General features: G+C 39.0%; 1 protein-coding gene across 2 annotated transcripts in view; it reads left to right on the top strand.

The window, feature by feature from the left end:
• The window catches only part of ZBBX (zinc finger B-box domain containing), a 2,136,907-nt gene that overhangs the window by 780,067 nt on the left and 1,336,169 nt on the right, over nt 1-20,671 (top strand). For both annotated transcript variants that reach the window (XM_044069997.1, XM_044069996.1), the window contains exon 8: nt 7,672-7,824. In XM_044069997.1, coding sequence (XP_043925932.1) covers nt 7,672-7,824 — 153 coding nt within the window. The remainder of the gene's footprint in view (nt 1-7,671; nt 7,825-20,671) is intronic.

Here is a 20,671-nt window from a genome sequence, read left to right as displayed (position 1 = left end):
ACGTTCCATTTGAGTGGTTGTACTTCATTTGTCTTCAACCGTCCCTCCCTCCTTCCCCCCTACCTTGTCACATGTTCAGCCTACGGGCTGTAGTATAGGTCACAAGTATGTTTCGGGTCAGGTTCTAAGTATAAGGTCTGCATACTCGATCTGGGGATGGAAGGCAGTGGAGGTATATTATGGGTAAGGGGAGGAGTTTGGAGTTCGGAGCTGATGCTAGTAATTTTTTGCCGGCTCTGATCCGATTCGGATCTGTATCCCACAGGTTGAAGACAAATTTAAGTGCACCTACTCAGATGGAACGTTATGGTGAGTACATAACTTCGTTTTATGCTAGGTTTACTGGCATGACTATACTTTCTTTGTTGGTGAAGAAGTTCTTGATGAGCTCATTGAGGTTTCATCTCCTTGCCCATGACCTGAGACTATAAAGGTGTCAAGTTCCAGTAATGGGAGGCACAAGGCACTGAAAAATTAAACCAGTACTGTCTTAACTTATCTTTGCCTAGGCTGTGCAGTACCTTGGGCTTATCCTCATCTTGGTCTTCTTCAGATTTTCTGATCCGAGTGAAAAATGTATGTCCTTGATGAGGTCTAAGTGGCCTAAGCTGGATTTACATTTGGTGTAAGGAGCCCCTTCTAGGAAGACTTGGGTGGACCCTTAACTGGGGGAATCTGACTCCACTGGCTGATGCTGATTAACCTGGATTCTGACAAAGAAAATCATCCTGTCCGCTGCCTTGAGTACTTTGGACTTTTCCTTTGGTGATGCCTCTCACAGGATGAAGGAAACTTTCAAGTGGGAATCCAAGGAGTACTCAGAAGCTCTGCAATGATATAGGCGTTTAGCAGGTCTTGCTGAACATATGCCACTAGGTGTTCATCTACTACTAATGGTGAAGTCCCTGATTTATTTCACAATGTGTACCCCATCAATGGTATTAATTACAAAGTTGAGTGAGAAATGCCAACACACTGACCACGTTCAAGCATTGTTTGGATGGTATTTTGGAAGACAAGGAAGTATGTGTTCTAGGGTAATGTAAACTGCTTAACAACTGGAGTGGTTTAACTGCTTATGAACCTATGAAGGATGTTTCTTTTTTTTTTTATTATTTTTTTTTTTTTTTGCTATTTGGAATTTGCATGATGTTGCTGGGGTGGAATTCAGTGTCCTCCTTACCTCATTCATTCTTTTCTACTGATTGCTGGCTGCCTGTTTGCTTGGTGGTGTTACATTGTTATTATTTGCAGAATTATTCTCATTCCTGACTTTGACAGTAGGTGTTTGTGCTAAATGATAGTGTCTCCAGGTTCCTGTGGGAGTTCAGATTGTTTACATGCTTTTATTGGTCACCTGAACTGCAGTTAATTTTAACTAAAGTAAATCTCTTCAAGGCATGTCATTTGCCATTAAGCAATCTACTACAGTCAGAGGTGATTCCTAACCACTCATCCTGTTTGTTCTTAACATTTTCAATATTCCTTTTTTCTTTTTGAAGTATAGTTTATTGTATTATAGTATAATAATGTTAATGTAATGTGTCTAGGCAAGTTAGCTCTGATATTTGGGATATTCTGTATGCTTTTTCAACACAGGAGCTGCATGTCAGGGGAAAAAGCTGCCATTTCCTTTTCTATACACTGTACTGGATAAGTGTTGTTTTTCCCTTAGGCACACTAACAATTATGAAAGTATTTACATAGCTTCTGTACAGGTCATTAGTTTTAGTTTCTAAATGTTTTGCACATAGCTGCAGTTCATGGAATACATGCTGATTCATGGCTTTTTTAGCTGCATGTGGCTCTGAGAGAGCATTTCCCTACTTGGTTAGGTACAGCTTCAGTATTGGCAAGTATCTTCACTTGCTTGAGATTGTTAGATTTTATTTTTACCATATGTTGCTGAACAGCTTGCAGCATTGGTGATAAGGAGGCCAGATTCTCTTGTTTAAAAAAAAATTCTGGCTGTATAAAGTCCATGGCACCTGCCTTATTTAAAAATCACCTTGTGGCAAATAAGGGTGGTTTGCATATATACTATGGGCCTCCATTGCAGCAGGTATAATGTATTATACAAAGAATACTCTACTTTAGCTGGGTCTTTCATGGAATTTTTAATAAATGATTTGTTTGTATGACCTTATTATCCTGTGGTTTGGAAATAAATGGTTAATTTGACTTAATTCACATAACATTGTCCAGAACCATCATCAAGGTCCTGCTGTGGCCATCAAGCATAACATCCTTCAGTGGTAAAGCAATTTATCTGCAGACTGAAGTGATTCATCTTCATTTTGGTGTGAATCTCTGCAGTTTTTTTTTTTAGATGGTGTGCCTTCTTGTGGGCAAGCCCTTAGACACTCTTTAAACCACAGAATATATGCATTTTTAGTTTCTTACTTAGCAGTGCATTTTCCTTTGCTGTTTAATTGCATTGCATTCATTTTAAATAATTTGAACCACACCAGCTGACAATTAGTGCAAAATGGAATATCATACTGATTGACTAGACTTCATATGTTCTCAGAGGAAACTTTTAAGACAGGTATGATTAACATCATATTAATACATATGAGTATTGTGTACAACATCAGAAAGTTTACTGTATATTAGTTTGTACTTATAAATCCCACCATGAGCTACATTTTTAGCAGCCTTTGGAGTGTTATTGAAAGTCTGTTGGGGTTAAAAATTTTCTGTGTTCAGTGGAGTTCAGTGCAGGCATACCTGTCAACCTGGAATCATAAAAGATCTGGACAAAAGTCCATGAAAAATAGGTGCAACTGGCCAAAAATCGTATGCTGATTAACATAAAATTTGCACGCATAATTATGTAACCCCACCCACTCCGATGGAATTGTGGGATACCAACTTTTAAACACAAATTGAAGAACAGACAAAATATTAAATACAAAATAAACAGAAGAACAATGATGTTTTATTTATGTTAATATTTTCTGACTTCAGTCCTCAAAGATCTGCCAGTGATTTGCCAGAAAACTACAGTTTTATGAGAAATGGACCCATGTACCTCTCAATCTCTTAGAGCAAGAAATCTTGGACAAAGCCACGAGTAATGGGAGGACAAAACAAAGGCACAAACATAATGACACGGTCAAGTCATCAGAGTGAGATTATATTATATAACTGAGGAAGTGCCATTTGACTGACTAACCAAACATATATCACATGAAAAGGTCAATCAACCAACTAAATAACTGTAGAAACAGGTTAAACTAGGCATTTTTAAACAAACAGTGAACAACTTTAAGATTCAAGAAACAAATTTTGCCACAACCCTGCATTAGTACCCCACACAGATATAATAATAGACAGAAATAATACATTGTATTATTTACTGTACTAGAACGTCAAAAGAATTATTCCAGATGTTTCTCTTGCACCTAATCTCTGGTTATTTCTGACAGACTTTTAAGAATGTAGATAATTTAATACATGAGACAGTTACCTGACCAAGTTTGTGGACGACTGCAAACTGGGTGCTATAATAGAGTCTCCGGCCGACATGGATATCCTCCAGAAGGGCCTTAATGAGACTGATGCATGGTGTCAAAGCCATGGTCTCAAGCCAAATGCTAAAAAATGCGTAGTAATCCCCTTTGGAAAAAAACCCAGCGAACTATCACATAGGAGGTAACCCCCTGAAATCTGAAGAAGTACTAAGGGATCTAGGGACCCAAGTAGATAGTCAGCTTTCCTTTGATAACCATGTTGCCAAGGTTGTTAGAAAATCCTTCTATGTGACCCATCTGATCACGAAAGGGTTCGCATCAAGATCTAAGGATGTAGTGGTGCCCCTCTACTCCTCCCTCATCAGACCCATTATTGAGTACAATGCACCAATTGGAATGTACCTGGCTAGGCATCTCCAGCAGCTGGAGAGACCACAGAGGTACCTCAATAAAAGGATTACTGGCCTCAAACAATTGCCCTATGCAGCACGATTGAAAAAGCTAAGGCTTTTCTCGGTTGCATACCGCCTTCTCAGAGGCGATCTCTGTCTAACATACAGAGCCATGTCCAACCCAGAACTGTTGAACATTTTCCATCTTAGCAAAACCAAATCTACTCGAGCTACATGCTCTAGGGATATAAACCTCAGCACAACAATGAATAGAACATGCTGGAGGGATAGATTCCCTTCGCAAAGACTTCTCTTCCTATGAAACAAGGTCCCGAGCTACATAAGACAGAGCCCCTCACTATCACTCTTCAAGAGGAACCTTGACGAGTGGATGGGTAACAGAAAGTTCACACCAGGGATCATACCAACAGCTCTACTAGATAAGGGCCAAGGGTACTAGCTGCTAGATCAAGTGCCTAGGGAACTAACCAAAGGGGCGGTGAATACCACACAACGTAGCTGGGCTAATATATGCCTTCGGGCAGATAGCCCAGTACCTACCTGTGAACCTATGAACCTAACCTACTAAAGTTTATCAGTAAGCATTACAACTGCCAACAAAAACACATTCCTGCAGGGAAGACAACTATACTAATGTTAATGGAAGATTTTGCTGCTACATATTACTATACATTAGCAAATAATTATGTTAATTCAGGCTCACACCCCCTACTAAATTTATACTTCATATCAATTTTTGCTTAAAATATTTCTTATTTTCTAAACCATTCACAAAGAACACATTACTTTCAGCAATGTAGCTTGCTGTCAAGCCTTTACCCTGAACTGAGAGCGTCTATTTTAAGAAAGCTTTTTCCACAAATAGGTAAATGTTTTAGTTTTCTCTTGACTGCATTTCTTTTATAACAACACTCAAGAAAGCTATAAATTGTCACCAGGAAATGTTAAAAGAAACACCATTTTGAACAGGAAACTTTGCCATTAATGGTTTATGCTTCATAAACAAAGAGTTGTGATCTCTTCTATTGTGGAATCTATTGTGGAATCTATTAGACAACTTCCAGTCTGAACATATCACAATACAAGAATGCAAGAAAAACGGCTCTAACAATCAGATTTCAGCAGGCCTCCACCCTGCAGCTTAGTGACCATTACACTCTTGTTTACCCCCTTAAGAGTCCTAAGTGCTCTTCAGATCACCTGTGTGCGTGTGTGTGGTGCTTACACTCAAGTAGTAAAACACTTTAATTATTCCATGATCCATCACATCTTAATGCTTGCACCACAGTTCAGTGCATACTTATGGGTTGCAGTGACAAGCTACTAATCACCTAGAGTCTAATATAATTATACAGTCTACAACAGTTTTTAAATATTGCTCTTCCAAAATTAGAATGTTGACAGAATAACAGATTTTGGATATCATGAATTTTCTGGAGTGAAATCTGAAAATCAAATGTTATTTATGTCTGCTGTCTGCCAACTGCCATTATTTTCTGACTTCAGTCTTCAAAGATCTGCTAGTGATTTGTCAGAAAACTACAATTTTATGAGAAACGGACCAAAACTATGACTCATAATAAATCTGGACATTTATCTGGAAGTTAAATTGTAACATAACATGTGCTTTAGTAATGTGACAAACAAAACTGAAGTTTAAACTGTCTTTTCTGACTGTGTTGAAAGTATACCATAATGGTAGAATTATGACTTTTGATGATCCAGAGAAGGATATTCAGTAAAGTAAGAAATAACCTATTTGTTTGACTCATGTGTAGAACAGAATAAAGAGTTTGTGTAATTACGATATGTTGTGAATACATCAGTAGACATCGAGGGTGAATATGAAGACAAATTGGATTTAGCTGAGAAGATACCATTGTTAGGTGTGCATATCTGCAGCCAAGATGGTTAGAGAGGTTGGAAGGAGCCGCTTGAATTTGGTGGGAAAGAAGTCAAAAGGAACAGAAAGATTTATCAACAGCTGGAGGACTAGATAAATGTTTGTCAAGAACTAGACCATTAGACTTCATGGAATTAATAATGCTGAATCAGTTAGTTTGACTGAAAAGGTCTGGAGGTCCCTGCAAAGTTTGAATGTATGTTAAACTTCTTTTTCTTCTCTGTCTAAAGTTAGAATTATATGCTAAGTAAACTTAAGGAACATTATTAATGGCTGAGATGCAAGTGAAATAAAAGTAAATACAGATTAAAAAGAATGCTATAATTATTAGAATTAGTGTGCAAGTGTGTATTGATTTTATTGGTTTGATAACTGGATGCAGTCAACCCTTGTATAATACTGTAACAAAAAATATTATTGCAAGAAATTACGTGTTGTTCTGTGTAATTAACAACAAGCATAAATCTTTTGTGACTTTTAAAAGTCAAAATAAGGAATTTTGCTATACAAAATACAAAAGAGCAGTTGTGAAAGCAAAATAAGCAGTTTAGTTTTTCTATTTTGGGCTGTTTGGACTTTGTAATACAAACTCTGGACATTCTGCAAAAATCTGGCCAGTTGAATTATGAATCTCATCACATTTTTTTTTATTTCATTTGGAGGAGCTGCTCTGAGGAAGTTGAGACACCAGAGATAAATTTTCTCATTCTCCAACTCTGCTGCCTGTGACCTGTCCTGATTCTGGGTCTGGGATTCTTGGGAGTGGGAGTGTGCAGGGACGCTGGGCTGGGCGGGCTTGTCTGAACTCTGTGACTGCTGCTGTAAGTTAGGCTGCTTCATTAACTTAAATATTAAAACAGCTTGAGAGTCGTCTTTTGCTCTGTTTGCTGGTCGCTGTGTGCTGCTGCCTGCTGCTAGTTTAAACTTTAAATCCAATTCCACCACTGTTGTTCAACCATGTACGGTATGAACTTGCGTAGTAGGAAACTAGAAATGTAAACAGGCACACACCCCTCAAGCCCACAGCTGAATTCCAACATGCTGGCAGTCTCCCTCACAAAGCTAATGTCATAGCACAAACCGCTGCAGGTGATGTCAGCAACATCTTCGAACAAAAAAAAAAAAAAAAACAGAAAAAAAAAAAAATGGAAAATTCAGGAATTGAAGGAATTCGTGACACCTCACTATTTTGCCCTCAAAACTTGTAAATACCGAGGAATTCAGTACGGGTGAGAGGTATGAGTGCAAGCAAATGCCCCTTTCTCTGATGCATAGTGACCTTGGGATGTATTAGTATTGGGGGTATATGGGATAAAACAGCTTGTAGGGGAGGTGCCGAGAGCTTTACCCCTAAGACTTTGCATTCAGATTTTGTTGCAGCCTTTTTGATTCTGCTCACATGAAAAATGCAAAATGCAGTCTTTTGTCTTTGCTTCAGGGAGCCATTGGCGTTTGTTAAGTTACTAATGACCAGATAACATCTTCAAGCTAAACACTATTTTGTAGTAGGAACCTTTTCTGTATGTACACATTTGTAAAATGTAGTAGTTTTTGTGGTTATATTAAGGCCTTTAATAAAACATTATGGAAGTTTGTACAGGAGTACTGAAAAAGCAGATGAGTTTTTCATTTTAATATATTTTAATGTGTGTAAATTGCCAATTGTAGTGATAGTAGCAGCATTTTATGTGATTTGCTTGTCCTTACATTTATTGTAATTGTATACATTGCTTCTTTTTGATAATGTACGAATGCTTAGGAAATGCATACTACAGTAAAGTCAAAGTTGAAGTTCTAAATATCTTAATTAAGGGATACTTTTTCTTGTAATTAGTGTGTCTCAAACATAACTCTTCCTGCACTTTACTTTTATTTGCAGGGAGAAGCAAGACCTGTTTTTGGCTCATTAGAAGTTGTTAAACGTTTCAAACAACAAGTGAATTTAGAAACAGAATCTAATTGCAAGGATGCAGAAGCTGGAGAGAAAACATTTGGAAAAACATCTGGATCTCACTTAAAGGCCCCTGCTGATGTATGTATATGTACTCTTATTCTGAATCTGTAAACAAAATTGAGGATCAGAATAAAAAAACATCTTGCAAGACATGACACGTTGACTTTGCTATATACATGTACAATCTTATTGCATTACTTAATTGAATACGGGTTTCATCTTAAAAAGGCACTTTTGCTATACAGCCTGCCCTTCTGAATTAGAATATTCCCCTGATAAATGTCATACCAGATCAGGCTTATGCATTATTCTTTTTGAAGTTGAAAGTTCTTTGTTTACAGAGCCACTGGTACCACCATCTTCTGAACTCCTTTTATTTCTGCTGATCGGAAAGTTTATTTGATGTATGTATCTGTAGTGTTTAAATGTCTTGAATATTTTTACCATGAAATTGACCACTGACGTCGGTTCATGGTTGGATATAGGCTGTTGCTGAGCAAGACCATTAACTACCTAGTCAAATGGGCTCTTAATTTAGCATTGTTTTCTTTTGTCTAGTTGGGCTACTTAGAGTAGATAACTTTGGGAAATTTATTGCTACCTATCCAGTTATCCAAGATCTGTTTTAAACTGGACTTTGCTATTGCTTTGTTTGACATGTAGGGGGTGTTCACTTCAAAGTTGAAGAATGCATTGGATTAGGAATCAGTAATTTTAATAAATGGGTCATATTTATCTGTTGGTGAAGATTTATGTCATTGACATGGATGTCTGATCAACCATTGGTTACACGGAGGCATGAGGCAGAGAAGGGTTAGATCTTTCACAGCACAAAAAGGAAGACCGTGGTTGCTGTGAAGGAGTTTGTAAGAGACAGCGTTCAGTGAAGAGAACTGCTTGTCTAATGGGATGAGTGAGTGATTTGAGGCCTGTGATCTTTGTAGTTAGGAATCTCTGTTAGTCTCTGAAGTTGAGTGATAAATCTAAGTGGCGTGGAACAGCTTTAGATGTAGAAGAGATGCCCTTGAAGATTAGTTGACCAGGTAGAAGGAGTTTTGAACTTTTGAGGGGAAGTGGTAGTCAAATGAGTGTGCTATCAGTGTAGGTGTCCAGGACTCTGATAACCATACCATTTTGGAAAGGTGTATTTTTTATGTGATATGAAATGGAGAAATTTAATTTCCCTAATAGAAATACACTACAGTTCTTAGCATTTAACTTGAAATCATTGTCTTTACACCAAGTCCTGGCATAGTGTAGACATTGCTGGAATAACTGATGAGTGTCATTGGGCAAGCAAACAGTAGCAATCAGTTTCCAGTCAGCAGCAAACTTGGATAGCCATGCCTTTAAAACAAAATGTCTGTTGTAAGTTATAATGAAGCTAACAAGTAATGGAATTCCGTTTTTGATTACACTTTTTTAGGCTATTTGGACCATTTTGAAGTGCACTGTCCTTATGTGCAGATTAAAAATATCTCCTTTATGTCTAAGATGGTGTCAGAGCAGAATAGTGTGGAAAGTGTACTGCAAATGCTGTATATCCATAGGCTATTCATGCATTACTTGTCTGGAAGTAAGACGATAAGATGACCTGAGTAACTTCTTGTATCCTGTATGCAGTGCAGACCAGCTTCTAGATATCGCTTGTCTAAATAGTTGGAAAATTACATCACCTTCTGCTGCAAAAACAGTTCACTCTGAGAGGTTTGCAGCCACCATAACATTCTTTTCAAGAAACTGGTCTGGTACATGTTGCTGCAAACTTTAGCTGTATATCTGACTAGTGTCCTGAGAAACAGAAGAGTTCAGCTGCATCGGGGATTTTCATCATGGTGGCATCCATAAAGAAGTGTGGACTTCTGCTGTGGTTATTTTTCATAAATAAGGATTCTGCTGCAACAGTGATTTCCCTGCTTGCACATAGTGCTATGCTGAGCATGCTCACAAAACAGTACTTTGCATATAGATGTTCTTCATCAGATCGCTGTTGCAGTAGCCTAAGCTACAGTTGATATTAAAAAGTGTACACACCCCTGTTAAATGCCAGGTTTTTGTGATATAAAAAATGAGACCACAATAAACCATTTTAAAACTTTTCCCACCTTTAATGTGACCTATAACTTGTACAGTCCAGTTGAAAAACAAACAAATCTGTTGGGGAAAAATATATAAAAAAAAAACATAGAATAAACTGGTTGCATAAGTGTGCACACCCTTAAACTAATACTTTGTTGAAGCACCTTTTTGGCATGTTTTCATGAAAAATATGTGAACTTGTATTATGTAAGATGAACAAGGAAGATTTTAGCATTGTTTCACTCAAAAGTATTTGTGTAATGAATGGTGACTTTAAAATGTAAATTGATATGGTGCAGCACTGGTCACATGATTTTTAAGCTATTTAATTGAGTTCTTATTCAGTATGGGTTTACTCTGATGAAGCCCTGAACATTAGTAGAATGAAAGCGCTTAGTTTTCATTTTTATTGTTTTTATTTAATAAATCAAGTGCCATGTGAACATCATGTGGTGGTGTTTTTTTATTTTCTTTTTATCTGAAAGATTTAGTTCTGTAAAGATGGTATCTGAGTTGAGTAGCATTGGAATGAACCAAATGCTTAGCAGTAGCAGGATAACCTAAAGCAATAACTGCTGGGTCAGGTTTGGGAAGAGTGAATAAAAACTAAAAGTTTGAGGAACTTTATACATTCTAACTGTCCTTTTAGGATCAACAAGAGGAGAGCTCAGTTTCTGATTCTCCCTGTGGGGGTTTCTCTTTCTCAGAGAATGTGCCACTGTTTTCAGTGGGAGAACACCAAAGTTTCTTACAGAAGGATTTTCCAGAGCCTTCACCCATTCCCCCCAGTTCTGTCAGCTCTGGAGGATATGTATGTCTCTGCCTGCAATTTTTCTAACAGTCAGCCTGCTGCCCTTGAAAAGGCAGGTAGAGTGTATAACATTCCTCATTCTTTTAAATTTTTGTACACTTCCCAAACCTGACAGCAACTATAACTTGAGTTAATCCTACTCCTTCTAAACATTTGGGTTTGTTGTTGTTCTCATTCTTCCTTATGATTAGGGACTGGGATCATATCCTTGTATCCATCTTAGCCGCCTCTAAAAGACTTTGGATCTGAATCTTGACATCCTCCTCCTACCCATAATGCCCTATCCCATCCCTAACTCCCCAGATCTCATTTGCCGCCATTGGAACAAATTCGCAAAATGATTCTCAAGTGTAAGCATGTATCTATTTCTTAAAATATAGATATTTTTCAGATATTTCTTAGAGTAAACAGAGTTAGTATCCTTTCCTTTTCCCTCTTCTAGCTTTCTAGCAAATCATTGACGTTAGGTGTTTCTGCGTTACTTTTCCTTCTTGCCTTCTGGGTGCCCTTCTTATAACTTTAATTGTGTATTTATGAAAAAAAAAGGTTTTCTGTGGTTTTGATAGGTAGATAGCTGCTTTATACTCTGTGCTGATTATTGAACAGTTTTTTTTGTGTAGCGTTTTGAGCTGCAGTTATGGATTAGGCAATTTATTTGATAGTTGGTTAAGTTTATGTGCTTTTGTATAGAGTGCTGTTTTTCTGGTAGTATGTCTGAAAAGCCTGATTTTAAGAAATTCACTTCTTGTGGGCATAAGATTCCCAATTATGATGCCCACAAGAAGTCCGTGTATTGCCTGGGGCTAGAGCATCTTAACTCTGCTTGTGATGTCTGCATCTTGTTCAACCCCAGGGTGCTTTCCAAACAGCAAAATAAACTAATAAGTAAGGGCTTACTCCCAGCCCCTTATTTCTCTGTTGCGGATCAAAACCCCCCTCTAAATTTCATGGCTCTTCAGACTCCAAGAAGCGAGCACTTGAAAAGTGAGAAAGAGCTTCATTGGAGCCCTCCTCAAGAACTTAGGCTTCGGATCTGACCCCTTCAGATCCAAAGACAGTACTGCCTCCCTCAGATCCACAAGTCTCTTTGGATCCGACAGGCATGATAACCATCACAAGCTCTCCTGTACCATCAACCTCCTATTCTGGTCCCAGGCCCTTGAATTTGACAGCGAGGAGCCAAACACTAGAGTGCGTGTTGAAGCCTGTTTTCCCAGCTCTGCCCTCTAAATTATTTGAAACTACTCAAAAGCATTCTAGGCCTCCTTCCACAGCTTCATCCAGATCTTGTAGGAGCTTGACTGAGGTAAATATGAACAGAATGATGCAGAGATTTCTCAGGGCTCAGATCCAGATGGGGGTCTTGCCAACTCCGTCTCCTCTTGGATCCGTGAGTGCACCTACCCTGTCAATACTATCTCCTTCTCCAGTCTGACCTAAGGTCTCAGAGTCCCAGGATCCAAGATCCCCAAGAGGGTCTGCGTCAGATCCGCGGAAGTTTCCTTCCTTGACTCCGACTGTTTCCCTGACTAGCCCTACTCTGATACTGTCTGCTCAGAGAGGCTGTGTGATCAGGGAGGCCAGCTACTGGTCCGAGGAGTTGGATTTGGCTCCTACTGTGTCAGTTCTGTCCCTCCCCTTGGAGTCTCGGCTCTTGACAGCCTGGGTCAGATTCTCTCCGGAGGACTCTAATCTGGGGTTGGCTCCGAGCTCCCTTCCTCAGTTGCCTCTGCTCTGAGTGGGAGGAGGGGTATCCCTTGGGTCCATCAGCCTTTCAGGTAATAGAAGGGACCTTCTTTTTGCATAGAGACCCATTCTGTCTTATCTCAGATCCTACCCCTCACCCCTCTTTGCGTCCAAGCTCTGAGGCCATCATTTCTGCTTTTCTAGGTCAGCCAGCTCCGGGAAGCCTCCACACTCATTCCCCAGAGAGATTTGTCCTTTCTTCTGACACTTCCCTTGAACACCCCAAGGAGGCATTACCTTGGAAGAATACATGCAAGAGGAGGCACATAGTCTCTCTTATGGAATCTCTCACGGAAGGTACTGATTTTTATGAGTGAGAACGATCCTCCTGATCACCACCTTTTGTCTCCTTTGGGGACATCCTGAAAATCCTCAAACAGAAGAGTTTCTGGTCCTCCCAAACTCCTCCTTCTGAGGAGTCTGTGTTCCTGGAGGCTTTTGGGGCTGGCCCATCTACGTCTTGAGTGATACCCCCCTGGCAGATGAACATATTGATCTAGTGTCCCACCGGGTTTGGAACGAACTGGACACTGTCAATCCCATTCCCAAGCACCTGGATAAATTCCTCCTTCAGGCAAACCCCACTGGAGTAAGGGTATTTCCGTTGATGCCACTGTTGTAGAGGCAGCCACTAGGAAGGAGCTAGTCGAGCAGTGCTGCTGTGTCCTTCCACTGAGCAGGGAGTTCAGAATGATGGACAAGTTCGGAAACCACATCCACACCTCAACCACATTTGACCTGAAGTTGTTAAAGTACCTGGCACATTTTACTCGCTTACCAAGAGATTTAATCAGAGTCCACGGAGGTGAAGCAGTTAGCGTTTTTGGCTCACAGTAAGAGGTTCTCCCATTCAGTTCTCAGCTGGAGCGCCTTCTGTGTGGAGTCTGCATATCCTTCCCGCGGTCGAGTGACATTTGAAAGACATGCTGGTAGTTGTGTGCATGAATGGGTGTTCCTTCTTTGAAGGCTGGGTGTCGGGCTGGCAACTGGGCACCGTAAAAGTCCACTGCTAATCATTAGCGGACCGGAGTTCCGCTGTGGTGACCCCTAACCGGGCGAAAAGCCGAAAGACCAAGACTGAGAGATTTAGTCAAGGAGCTTTCAAACTCTCTCACTGAGTACATGTCAGTGGAGGATCTCAAAAAGGTTTCTCCTCAGTTGGCTGTTCTGTCTTCTATTGCCACTTCATCGATGAGACTAATCTCCCACATGGTGGGGGGTGCCTCACCAGCAGCCAGTTCAGGCATAGCCATTAGGCGACATGCCTGGATAAGGTTATGCAATTTTGTAGAACTCTTTAAGGCATCTTTTGTTAATACCCCCTTTGATGGCTCCACTTTGTTTGGCCAATCAGTGTAAGATATGCCGACCTGCAGCGAGCAGGAAGGAAAGACCGTATCTGCTATTGGAATCAAGTTATCTACCCCTCAACGAACCTTCTCTAGAAACCAGCGAGGTGGGAAAAATTGTGGTTCCGCAAATCTCTGGGACTTTTTCAAGACCTGCAATGGGACCACTTCCTCTAGAGGCAGAGGATGAGGTTGCATTGGTAATATGTCACCCCAGAGGCAGAGGGGGTCTGCAAAACCAGGGTTTCAGAGATTCCCTGTTGGATAGGCCCTACCAATGCGCCTGAAGCATTGCCCGACTGACCAACTCTGGAGGCAGTCTGTGTCATTTCTCCTTGCATCTGAATTCCTGGACAAGTATCACAAAAAAATGTATGGGTACTAAAGATAATATCCAGAAGTTACTACGTACCCTTTTCCCTTACACTTCCTGCCCAAAGGAATAAATTCCCAGATGTTCCACGTAACGAGGGTTAACATATTACTCCACAGTAAAAGTCTGCATCCTGCAAAAACCAAGTATAATATAGTGAAGTCCCAGGACTATAGATTAGTTAGAATTACCACAGAGATGGAACAATTTTTGAGAAACCTGAACAACTTATAGAATAATTTTCTAATGAGAGGCTATGAAAGTCAGATGTTAAAAAGCATCCTGGAACCCATTATAGAACTGAAAAGGACTGAAGCACCTTCACTCAACCTCCCCAGTAGGAGAATGTTAAGAAATTCCACAGAGAATAATAAATATAAAAATAGCTTTGTCCTGACATACACTTTGGATTATCACAGTATCAAAAACGTTATTGAAGAAAACTGTGCCATTGTCACAGGAAACCCTTTTCTGATTTTTGTTTTACTTGGATCGCTTGTCTGTTTACTTAAAAGATTTTGAACTGGAAACAAACTGCCTACCCTGCTTGGATTACTTTTGAATACTTAGTAATTTTGTATGATATTTCAAATTATATATTTTTTATTATTTTTTTGACGTAGGACAAGGTTAAGTTCATTACTTCTACTACCATTATCTGATCTGATTAATATACAGTGATTAGAGGTATATATGGATTGAAAATCTCCCACGCAGAGACATTTCTTACACTGTTTTGTTTTAGGACCCACTATACTTGTTTAGTGGGTTGTTTGAGACTTCGAGGATACCACGGATATTACTTCTATTTCCATTTTCATTCCTCCTCACCTTTCCTCCTAGCCATCCCCAGCATTGTCACTCATAGAAGAATCTTTGGGTGATATGGGAAACTTCATGCTCCTGGTTAGCCTTAATATTTCCTTGTGTCTGTTATATCTCTATAACACTGTAGGGGTAAAGAAGCAAACTCCATTTGAGGGGTTGGGGATGGAATAGGGCATTATGGGTAGAGGGAGGAACCTGAGATTCGGATCCAAAGTCTTGTGGAGGTGGCAGAGTCGGATCCAAAGGTCTGATCCTAGACCCATTCATGAAGAAGAATGAAAATGGACAACACAGATGCCAAGTTATGGTAAGTACGTAACTTCTTCTTAATTCCAATCCTACTCTTTCTGGCAAGGATGGGAAGATTTGTGTGAGTATTATTATTTGTGCCTTTTTTACTTCTCCATCAAAGTTCATTTTAAGCCATTTCAACATGTCTGCCCGTGGATCCTCCTGTTTCAATGTATTCTCTTGTTAAAATACATTTGAAAGGGATTTTTGCATAAGACGCCTTCAAGAAAATGAGTGGCCCCTCCTTAGGATCTTAATTTTGTGCTAGATAAGCTAACACTTGCACCCCTAACAACACTGTTCAGTCTCACCCTCCATACAGGTTTTGTACTAAGCAAATGGAGAATAGCTGCAGCCATCCCTTCATAAGGATGGACCTTCCACAGACCCAGGCAATTACAGACCCATAAGTCTGACCAGCTAGCCTCATATGCAAATTCATGGAACAACTTATGTCACTAATCAATCAGGAGATAGGGAACCTCCAAACATTGGACCATCTCAGTTTGGATTTGTCAGGGGCAGGTCAAGCTTACTCAGCCTGGTGAATATTTTTGAAAAGATCACCAAAGCAGCGGATGAAGGAAAATGGTACACAATGCATAACTCGACCTGGCCAAAGGCTTTTGACACGATTCCGCACTCAAGCATAGTATTAAAGCTAAATAAACTGGGAATAAATCATCAAGTCACCTGCTGGATTGCCAGCTGGCTCACAGATTTATTTATTTAACATTTGTTAACTGGGAAAGTCCGACTTGGAATGAAGCCAATTTTTAGCGGAGGCCCAGGGAGAAACACTTCAGATGCATGTCTTTTTAGTGTGTGAGGAAACCAGAGCACCTGGAGGAAACGCACACAATAGGATGCAGATAATCAAAATTGAGGAAATTAACTGCACAAAGAGACAAGTCAGCAGTGGAATCACTCAGGGCTCTGTGCTGGGACCTGTTCTGCTTGGCATCTGATTTTCTGAAGTAAAAGCCAATACCAAATGGCTCTGGCTGACTAAGTTTGCAGATTACTGCAAGCTGGGAGCAGTCATTGAATCCTCAAATGACTTAGCCATCCTGCAGGAAGGTTTGTCCCAAATAAATATCTGATGCCAAAAATCATGGACTGAAACTAAATGCCAAAAAAATGCATTATTGTATCCTTTAGGAAGTCATCTACCCCAGGGAACTACCCCATTGACAATACACCCCACTAAGAGTTGACCCAGTTGTTTGGGATTTTGGAACTTGTGTATAGTGACCTAACATTTAACTAACATATGTCCATTGCTGAAAGAAAGCTCTTCTGTATTGCACAGCTTGTAAACACAGGGATTGTGTTTAGATCTAGGGATGTCATTGTCCTCCTTTACTTAACCCTCATTAGGCCATTCATTGAATATAATTGCCGCCTTTGGCATATATCTGTCTAGACACATACGAGAAATGGAACATACACAGAGACACCTTATTAAAAGGATGCAAGGCCTAAACCACATGTCTCGCATGGACTGACTCAAAGTCCTGTCACTATACTCTGTTTCCTACAGCCTGCTAAGAGGTGACCTGTGTCTGGCATACAAGTCATCCTCTGTCCCATTACTGATGGATTTACTGCACATCAGCAAGTCAAATGGCATCAGAAATACTTGGTCTATGGATCTAAATGTCTTCTGCAACATCAACAGACCAAATGGAGAGACAAGTATATCTCACAGATGATACTGCTGCTATGGAACTGACTCCCCATCCACACACACAAAGTTCATCCCTGTCCATCTTCTAACACAGCTTAGCTCTATGGATGGGGAAAAAAATTACCCCAGGACTGCCCCCATACTACTAATGGACAGATAGAGCCCCTAAATGCTTTATCTCATGCATGGGTCCCCTCAAATTATCTATGGTATGATCTCAGTTATTCTCATTAGGGGTAATATATAAATCTGCTGATGTCGTTTTCATTCATTCCTCAACTGTTGTGTTTGTATCTGATCCTCAGATTTTACTCAGCCTCTTCTTCCAGCTGGTGGAAGATTGAAATTCTTGAGCTCCTCCCTTTACCCATAATACCCCAATCACCTGACATACCCCAGAGCTGTTTTTTTTTTGCCATGGCATTCAGACATGGTCACTAAAAACTCTCAGATGAGCTTTAATAGTGTTTTTTGTGAGTTAACTTTATGTTTATATAAATATGTTTATATAATTATAGTTATCTGTATATCTTTTGCTCTTTCCTCCCTTTAATAACTCTTAGGATGTTACTTCTTAATTCCTTTCTACCCTTTTTCAAATTCTTTAGAGTTTTCCTTAATAAAAGTTTTTCTAACTTTATCTGTTGTCTCCTCATTATGTGTGATAAACCTTTGGGTTTTAAAAAATGTGTGGCCCGTGGCCACAAAATTCCCAACTCAGATGCACATTCAAAATGTGTATCTTGTTTAGGGTCTACTCGCTTCAATGCCAACTGTGATATCTGTAGGGATTTTAATACCTGTTCCTTGATTGATAGAAAGAATAAGTTAATTCTTAGGGGCTTGCTACCCTGTAAATCTGCTTCTACAGCCTCTGGTGTACAAATAAAAAAGGAGATTCCCATACTAGAGAGTCTCATAAAAGATCTCCGGAGCTGAGAACTTCTGCTGTTTCAGCTCTGTCATCAGAGCTTCCTCCTAAACATGCCAAAAAGTCAGATCTGACAGCTTAGGATCCAAAACGTAGAACAGATAAATCTCCACATATCCATTCACCTCAGATATTGTTGTATCTGATCACCTCTCAGCTCCCTTCCCCTTTTTTGGCACAGTCACATCTGCACCATTTAAGAGTTTCATCCATGGCCTCATCCATTCGATCTTCCAAGAGCCTTACAGAATCTGATGCAGACGGGACAATGAGGATGTTCCTCGGGATGCAGATAGAAATTGGAGTTCTTCTGGCACCAGTCCCCTTGGGTCCGGAGACCCTTGTTAGTAATACTCCTCCATTATTAACTCCTTCTCTGATCTGAGAAGATGTTGGCGTCTTCAACTCCAGTGGTGTCTCTGAGTGGTCTGGCCCCAAGTACTTCAGATCTGAATGACTGTGGGAGCCATAGTGCTGGCTCCAGAGTGTTGGACTAGACTCCAAAGTTGTCGGAGCCGTCTCTGCTCCTTGGAGCTTCGGCGCTGGACGGCTTGGCTCTGACTCCTTCCTCAAGTAGTTTGCCTTTGGGGTGAATGGAACTGATGGTCCATAAGCCTGCCTTATCGGATTTTTTGGTGTCCTTTTCTCCAAGACATTCTGCCTTTGAGGTAGTGGATAGAGCTTTCTCTGTTCCCAGAGTTTGGACTTCTCTTCCCTCTTTGGCTTCGTCTACCCAGTCCCATTCGATTCTGCATCCGGAGCCTCAATCATCTTTTCCATTGGAACAAACCCAACTCCGCTCCACCGCCTAAGGCAAGAAAGATGTAATGAGCACAGCAGTAAAATCCAAATTAATTTTTAATGAATCAACATGGAAAAATATAAAACTAATGTGCTTTTGTCCTAATATTACAGGACTTCAGAAGTGAATTCACCTCCCCATCCCCAGTTTAAATAGACCACCAAAAATCCATCACATGACAATTGACACTTTACATTTTAAAGTAGAACATACTTTAAATATATACATTTAAAATTATATAAATCCCTAAAAAACAATATAATAAAAATATCAACCAGTCCTAGATAATCAAATCTATCTCTATAAAGCTTTCAATTTTAAAAGACATGTTATTGAACATTGTTCATTCAAATCCAGGTAACTAAATGCATTAAAATGCACTTGCCAGTATAACTCTCTTACTTCTAATTGGAGAAAGGTACACCCACCCCTAGCCTTAGGTGTTACCTGCTCAACAACAGTGATTTTAAAATAATGTTCAGGGTTAAGCATAATGTGTTTTGCCAATGTGTTGGTGCCCTTTTTATTCTTTATGCTATATAAATGCTTATATGTGTGTTGTTTTGAGGCTTGATGGATTTTCCCAATATGATAGGCCCTGCAAGTCTCACATAAAGCAACATAGACCACATTGTTAGATAATTATATTTGTTTTTTTTTTCCATAGTAAATCTTTATTGTTATATTATTTTCAAACACAAGTAAGATCAAAAATAACATATATTCACAAATCAAACATCAACTAATATCACTAATAACCACACTCTCGATACAATATTTACAAGAATGCTTCCATGTAATACATTTAAATATAAAAAAGCATAAGAGTAAATGCAAGTAATAGACAGTTGATTACTAAATTCTCTCCACACACATAAATAATTATTAATATTTCCAAGTTGAAAATACGATGCTAGTATAATATTAAAAATCTGTTCCCAAATTTTTGGATTATTAACAATTTTATTTTGTGGGTTTAATAGTAATTTATGAGCCAATATATGTTTTGTTGCTAGAACTCTAAAGTTCTGCCATGAAGTTTTAGATGTGTCTAACCAATTTGAAGCTATATAAAGCTTCATTAATAGAAAAATATTAATATATATAATAATTTGTGATTTAGGGATCTCTTTCGGGGGAATATGCAGAATCATAAATTTCCATGATAACGTTGTACTTTGGTAACCCACCTTCTGAAGTTGACTCTTAAGGGAATTCCAAAGTTTGAAAATACATTTACAACTCCAGAACATATGAAGAAGATCAGCTGGTTGATTCTTACAATATGGGCAAGTTGGTGAATTTTTGGGATTAAATTTATGCAGGGTAAGGCGTGTATAATATGCATTGTTCCAAATCATCAACTGGGTATATATTAATTTTTGAAGAGAAGTAGATTTGATGGTCAAGTCAATTGCTTTTAACATATTACTTCTATCTGTCAGTAAAATTTTCTCTTCCCAGTAGTTTGATAACAAAATTTTATCATGAAATTGAAATTCTTTAATTAATTGATTTGCTGTCGTGATATATTTAAGATCCTGTTGGAGAGCTTGCCACAACAAAGAGCATCTATTAATAGCCTCTTCTTCTGGTTTAAAACTTTTAAAATAGCTTATAGTGAGTTCTCTAATTTGTCTCAGAATAACCAGATACTTTTTAGGTAAGTTAAGTTCTTGTCTTATTTGGTTGGCCTAACTGTCAAGATGTTTATATATATCAATCAGAGTTAGATTAACTATCAATGGAAACTTGTTGAGATCAATTAGTTGATTATTCAATTTTAAATTAGGATTCTTATGAAAGGGTTGAAAAACCATCATATGTTGAACCAAATCTAATGAATTAAATAAGTTATGTAAAGAGAATATGTTTGTTTTGATGTGTTCAATAATCCCATAGAATTTCAACGTATCCTTACCTAAAAAAAGTATTGCTTTAGGATTGATATTTAACTTTAGAATATATTTATAATTCAGAACTACAAAGTGGTGTCCACTTAGTATTATTTATATCATAATTGGC

Source organism: Protopterus annectens, chromosome 4.part1 (assembly GCF_019279795.1).
Source record: "Protopterus annectens isolate FY-2018-M chromosome 4.part1, PAN1.0, whole genome shotgun sequence".
In the NCBI taxonomy this organism is placed as follows: Eukaryota; Metazoa; Chordata; order Ceratodontiformes; family Protopteridae; genus Protopterus; species Protopterus annectens.
This window is presented reverse-complemented; position numbering and strand designations above follow the sequence as displayed.